This window comes from Mandrillus leucophaeus, unplaced genomic scaffold (assembly GCF_000951045.1).
Source record: "Mandrillus leucophaeus isolate KB7577 unplaced genomic scaffold, Mleu.le_1.0 Scaffold169, whole genome shotgun sequence".
Classification (NCBI taxonomy): Eukaryota; Metazoa; Chordata; class Mammalia; order Primates; family Cercopithecidae; genus Mandrillus; species Mandrillus leucophaeus.
In genome coordinates this window covers 4,796,131-4,802,603 of record NW_012101687.1, presented here as the reverse complement: position 1 = coordinate 4,802,603, position 6,473 = coordinate 4,796,131, and the positions used below count along the sequence as shown (strand labels likewise).

Here is a 6,473-nt window from a genome sequence, read left to right as displayed (position 1 = left end):
TTCTTTCTTTATCAAGTGGAAACAATAACAGTACATAAATTTTAGGATTGCTGTAAGGATTAAATGACCTAGTAATACCACACCCAACACGCAAGTGCTATAGTTAACTCTCTGAAAATATTATGTTATAGTTTATTATTTCCTTCTAGTCTCTTGATTTTTTGTCTTGATTTTAAACATTCTTATTTCAATCTCTGATTTTCATGTAAGAGATCTTCTTCAAGTGTTTTGTTATCTAAAGTGCTGCATAGAAATTCCATTTGGCGGGGCAAAGTTTGTCACCTTGTGTGGTTCAACAGAAACCCACCCTGGCCGGGCACGGTGGCTCAAGCCTGTAATCCCAGCACTTTGGGAGGCCGAGATGGGTGGATCATGAGGTCAGGAGATCGAGACCATCCTGGCTAACACGGTGAAACCCCGTCTCTACTAAAAAAAATACAAAAAACTAGCCGGGCGAGGTGGCAGGCGCCTGTAGTCCCAGCTACTCGGGAGGTTGAGGCAGGAGAATGGCGTGAACCTGGGAGGCGGAGCTTGCAGTGAGCTGAGATCTGGCCACTGCACTCCAGCCTGGGCGACAGAGCGAGACTCCGTCTCAAAAAAAAAAAAAAAAAAAAAAAAAAAAAGAAACCCACCCTGATATAATCGTACACTGTGTGAGATCAGGGTTTTATCTATCTTGTTAGTCGCTTGATTACCTGCATCTACAGCATAGTAGGTGTTCAGTCAATATTTGATAATATAATTAAACCTCTCTGACCCATACACAGTTTTCTCATCTGAAAAGTAAGGTAAAACATATTTATCTGGCTGGTGTTGTAAGAATAGATAATATATATAAGGCACCTGGTAGCAACATTATTATCATTATCATTTCTAGGGATGACATTAGGGCAGCTGCTTTATAACCATTCATGGTCACCACTGACCATGCTAAATATAGCAGCAAAGCAGAGTTAACAGGTCAGTTATTTTAATACAAATAAGCAAAGCAAGAAGAGGGCTCAAGATAATAGCCCTTGACATTCAATGTGTAGAAATTCCCAGAAGAACACTGGCTTCAGTCGTGACCTGTGAGCAGAAAGTGGGTAGCTCTGCTGCATCACCAAACAGCTCTGTAGAATCGCCATTCACAAGGTGCTTCTCAACGGTGTGGTCCGTTACAAGCAATTCAGCAGCAAATTCATGGGATGCGGAGCAAGGGTGTGCCAGGCCCCCTCACCCATCCTGAAACTCTATTCAGAGAACAGGTAAGCTGATGGATTGGTTGTTTTTGGACTGGAGTTTTTAAATGTAAAATGATAAATGCCTCTAGTTAAAAAAAAAATCAAGAGTACAAAAGGATCTAAATGGAAAAGTCAGCATCCCTATCACCCACAAACCCTCAGGTAGATTTTCCAGAGTTAATCACCATTATTTCTTACAGATATTTTTATGCACACACAAAGATATACGTTTATTTTTTCACAGATGGGAATCATTAAAAAACTATTCTGAAATTTGCTTTTATCCCTTCCTACTTTATTTATCCGGAATCACTTCCCATATCAGTATATGTGGATTTACCTCCTTATTTTTAACAACTGCTGTATGTATAAAGTAATATAACAGATAATCCCCCAATCTCAATGACGTCACATAATTAATATTTATTTCTCATTTACCTCAATCCAACTGGGGATCAAGTGGGAGTGAGGAGGGTAAGGAGATATTTTGCTCTTAGCACTTATTCAGGAATCCAGGATGACCACGGCCCTGCCACCTTCAACATATGACTTCCACATACTTGGTGGCTCCTAAAGTCACTCTGGGTGACAATATCCAGCCAGTAGATGGGGAAGGAGAGTGTGGAGAAGGGTGAAAGGTTTGTTTTACAGTAAGCCAAGTCTAGAGGTGACATCTAACACTTTTGCACACATTACTTTGGTCAGAACTTGAAGACTTTCACCTGTAGACCAGCACCAGGAAACTGTCCCAGCTGGACAGCTGCTTGTCTGGAACTACTGGACACTATGGAAGGGAAGCACAAACCTTTCATGGGCGGTCAAACATACCTGACACAGATGCACTGTAGGAATACATCCGAATTTATTTAACACCCAGAAGGCTAGCTTTCTTCTCTTTCTTCTGTTTTTCTGCTTATCTTTTGTCAAAGGCAAGTTTTTAAACTGTGGAAAGATATCATCTGATAAGAACGAAGACATGAGAAAGTAGACACCTGTAACCACCGCTGGTGGGTGTGTGTACTGGTTCAGATTTGGTGGGGTACAGAGGAGCCATCAATGAAAAACCTGTAAATGATGCATATCTATGATCCAACAATACATTTTTTTTTTTTTTTTTGAGACGGAGTCTCACTCTGTTACTCAGGCTGGAGTCCAATGGTGCCATCTCAGCTTACTGCAAACCTCTGCCTCCCAGGTTCAAGCAATTCTCCTGCCTCAGCCTCCCAGGTACCTGGGATTACAGGTGCATGCCACCACACTCAGCTAATTTTTGCGGTTTTTATTAAAGACGGGGTTTTACCATGTAGCCTAAGCTGACCTCAAACTCCTGGGCTTAAGTGATCCGCCCACCTCGGCCTCCCAAAGCGCTGGGATTACAGGTGTGAGCCACTGCACCTGGCCTGCTCCAGCAACACTTCTAAGGATGGTTTCCAAAGAAATGAGTGGACTGTTGCTCACATCTGTATGCACATGGATGTTTATAATAGTCGTGCATTGTAAACAACCTAGATGCCTAACCACAGAGAACTGTTTAAATTACTGTACATCCATATAATGGAATACTATGCAGGTGTTAAAAATAATTGCATAGATACCTGCAAACATAAAAATATGTTCATGATATGTCATGATTAAAAAATAAGGTTCCTGGCCAAGTGCCATGGCTCACGCCTGTAATCCTAGGATTTTGGGAGGCCGGGATGGGCAGATCGCTTGAGCCCAGGAGTTCAAGACCAGCCTGGGCAACATGCCGAAACCTCATCTCTACAAAAAATACAAAAATTAGCCAGGCATGGTGGTGTGCACCTGTAGTCCTAGCTACTCAGGAGGCTGAGGTGGAAGTATTAAGCTGAAGTCGAGGCTGCAGTGAGCCAAGATTGCACCACTGTACTCCAGACTGTGTGACAGAATGAGACCCTGTCTCAAAAAAAAAAAAAAAAAAAAAAAAGCTCCTAAATTGCAATTTTAAAAAACAAATGATTACTTATAGCAAAAAGGCTAGAGGATACACGCAAATGTATACAGTATTTATCTCTGCATAATAGAACTATGGGTGTTTTTTGTTTTCTTCTTTTACACCTTTATGTGATGTGTTAATATTTTATCATTAGGGAAAAAACAGCAAAGCTATTTTCAGCTTGAAATGAAAAAAAAAGTTGATAAAGGGGATTGGGGCTTAGGTGATTAAAGGCAAGCATGTGAGTCAGACATGGCCTCCCAGCCCCTGCTGGACTGCTGCGCTGTCACCAGACACTCAAGTTGCTATCAGGAGCACTTTTCTCTGTCAAAGTGACTGGCTTTTGTCATGCAATCCCCAAGTTATAATGGGAGGGTAGGATAGGCCCCAGAGCAGTCAGCTGAGCCAGCCCCACTCCGTGAGTTGGTCCTCTGGGGCTCACCATACCCCCAGCCTCTGCATGGGGAACACCATCAGGGCCTTCGTGGCCTTCATCCCTGCTGACTGCTGCCAGAACTATGTGGTCAGGGACCTCCATGAGATGCCGCTGGACAAGATGGTGGATCTGAGTGGGAGCCAGTTACGCCGCTTCCCGCTGCACGTGTGCTCCTTCAGGGAGCTGGTCAAGCTCTACCTGAGCGACAACCACCTCAACAGCCTGCCTCCGGAGCTGGGGCAGCTACAGAACCTGCAGATTCTGGCCTTGGATTTCAACAACTTCAAGGCTCTGCCCCAAGTGGTGTGCACCTTGAAACAACTCTGCATCCTCTACCTGGGCAACAACAAACTCTGCGACCTCCCCAGTGAGCTGAGCCTGCTCCAGAACCTCAGGACCCTATGGATCGAGGCCAACTGCCTCACCCAGCTGCCAGAGGTTGTCTGTGAGCTGAGTCTCCTTAAGACTCTGCATGCCGGCTCTAATGCCCTGCGTTTGCTGCCAGGCCAGCTCCGGCGCCTCCAGGAGCTGAGGACCATCTGGCTCTCGGGCAACCGGCTAACTGACTTCCCCGCTGTGCTGCTTCACATGCCCTTCCTGGAGGTGATTGATGTGGACCAGAACAGCATCCGTTACTTCCCCAGCCTGGCCCATCTGTCAAGTCTGAAGCTGGTCATCTATGACCACAATCCTTGCAGGAATGCACCCAAGGTGGCCAAAGGTGTGCGCCGTGTGGGGAGATGGGCAGAGGAGACGCCAGAGCCTGACCCTAGAAAAGCCAGGCGCTATGCGTTGGTCAGAGAGGAAAGCCAGGAGCTACAGGCACCAGTCCCACCTCCTCCACTTCTTCCTACCAACTCCTGAGGAGCTTCAGTTGCAAGTCAGTGCCAGGGACTCAACTGCAGCATGTTTTGGAAGCCTCTCCATTGGAGTGGAAAGGATGGCTCTGGGTCATTTGGGGGTGGCTCTGCTAGTAGACACTGATGGAGACAGCCAGGTGGAATGCCATAAATCACACTGAGAAAATATTTCTGGCCAACAGCTCTTCTTCCAGAGGGGAGTTGTGTGCCAATGATGGCATGAGAATCCAGAGAATTCTTGTTTGCAAGAAAACAGCTTCTCCATGCAGATTATTTTGAAACACTGAAGAGCAAAAAGGGCTGGGACACTTTGAACTCCTGCACTCTCCAGAAGTGACTGGTCATGAGGCTCATGAGCTCCTCAACTAAGGTATTTGTCATAGAATTAAATATTCTGGTGGTCTGTCCCTTTGCAGGACATATTTTCTTTACTGTAAATGACCATAAACAGTATCAATGTATCACTGAGGCCACTGAAAAGGACATTTCTACCTAGGCAATCAGTCAGATTCACAGAAAAAAGTTGTTTGTTGTTGTAAAGGCTCAAGATGAAACTCTTCCCAGCAGTTTAGTGCCTGCTGAAAAGATCCCTGATGGACAATACCTCTGGTGGACTCCAGCTGCCCCTTTTATTATTATTAGAGACAAGATCTCGCTCTGTTACTAGGCTGGAGTGCAGTGGCACAATCATGGCTCACTGCAGCCTCTAACTACTGGGCTCAAGCCTTCCTCCCGCCTCAGCCTGCCCAGTAACTGGTACTACAGATGTGCGCACCTGGCTAAGTCTCTAATTTTTTCGTAGAGATGAGGTCTTGCTATGTTGCTCGAGCTAGTTTCAAACTCCTGGGCTCAAGCGATGCTCCTGCTTCAGCCTCCCGAAGTGCTGGGATTACAGGCATGAGCCACCACACACAGCCTTCAGCTGTCACCTTAAACTTGACAATGGCTCATGCTGATTTAGTTCATTTTCCCTAAAGGTTTGAGCCAAGATCTGCTCCCAACAGTTCACTGTCACTGACAATGTTGGAAGTCATCTGGAAAAGATAACCTCTGTGGCAATGCAGTCTCATTAAAGTCAAGCCTTGTTGTGATTCCTGTCTACCTCCCTGAAGCAAAGCCCTTCTGTTTATTCACACTAATGAGCCAGAGCTGAGCTAAATTGAATCCCTGTCCTTGGAGGAAAACCACATTTCCAGAAGCATATTAGTTTAAAGGTAGTAGGTGAGAAATGTGATCACTTGAAACAAGTACTTTGAAATTTGAATAGCAAGTTGTAGTGTATATAGGAAGTCTCTGCCTCTTTCGCCTAGTATCTCTGCCTTTGTTTCAGTGTGTTTTGATTTCTATAGACTGTTTTGACAGTGTATAAACCAAGGTATTTTGTTTTTTGAAAGTATGTAAATTGTGACCTTCTCACAAATATATAAACTTTAAAGAAATTGTTGTTAGTGGGTGATTTAATAACACAATTCTTTATGTACTTGAACCTTTTCAGCAAACAAGGACACAAAAAGTGTCATCTTAACTAAAACATACAGTACCAAGTTTTTAAAAGGACCTTTTCCATAAAAGCATCTTAACCCAACAAAGTTTGGTTCTAAAATGACATTACACAACAGACCTATTTTCATGTATGTCTTCCTACCAGAAATATTTCCTGCTAAACTAAAGGAAGAGAAATTTCCATGATATTGCATAATTCCTTCCTACTGCCACCTCCCATCTGCAGAGCATTTGCAACCCATTGATCAGACAGTGAAAAAAAGGCCCCTTTAATCATTTAATGTAATAGGTTTAAACTTTCAGGTCAAACATATTTAACTCCTTTAGAAACAAGCCCAGATTTCTGTTGGACAGTTAGGATTTATCTCATTCCTAATGACAGAAGCCAAATTATATTCAGCTGATGATAGAAACTTCTGTCAACAGAACTTGCATTCTAAGCTTAATCTATAGCAAGGTTTATCGATTGCTGACTTTCTTTTGACCCTGTCTTC

The 6,473-nt window shown here is 43.9% G+C and overlaps 1 protein-coding gene across 1 annotated transcript; it reads left to right on the top strand.

Moving 5' to 3' along the window:
* The first annotated feature begins 3,320 nt into the window (after positions 1 to 3,320).
* Positions 3,321 to 5,915, top strand: LRRC10 (leucine rich repeat containing 10). Its single transcript, XM_011976619.1, has one exon. The coding sequence runs from the start codon at positions 3,641 to 3,643 to the stop codon at positions 4,478 to 4,480; it is 840 nt and encodes a 279-aa protein (XP_011832009.1). The 5' UTR covers positions 3,321 to 3,640; the 3' UTR covers positions 4,481 to 5,915.
* Positions 5,916 to 6,473: the final 558 nt, after the last annotated feature.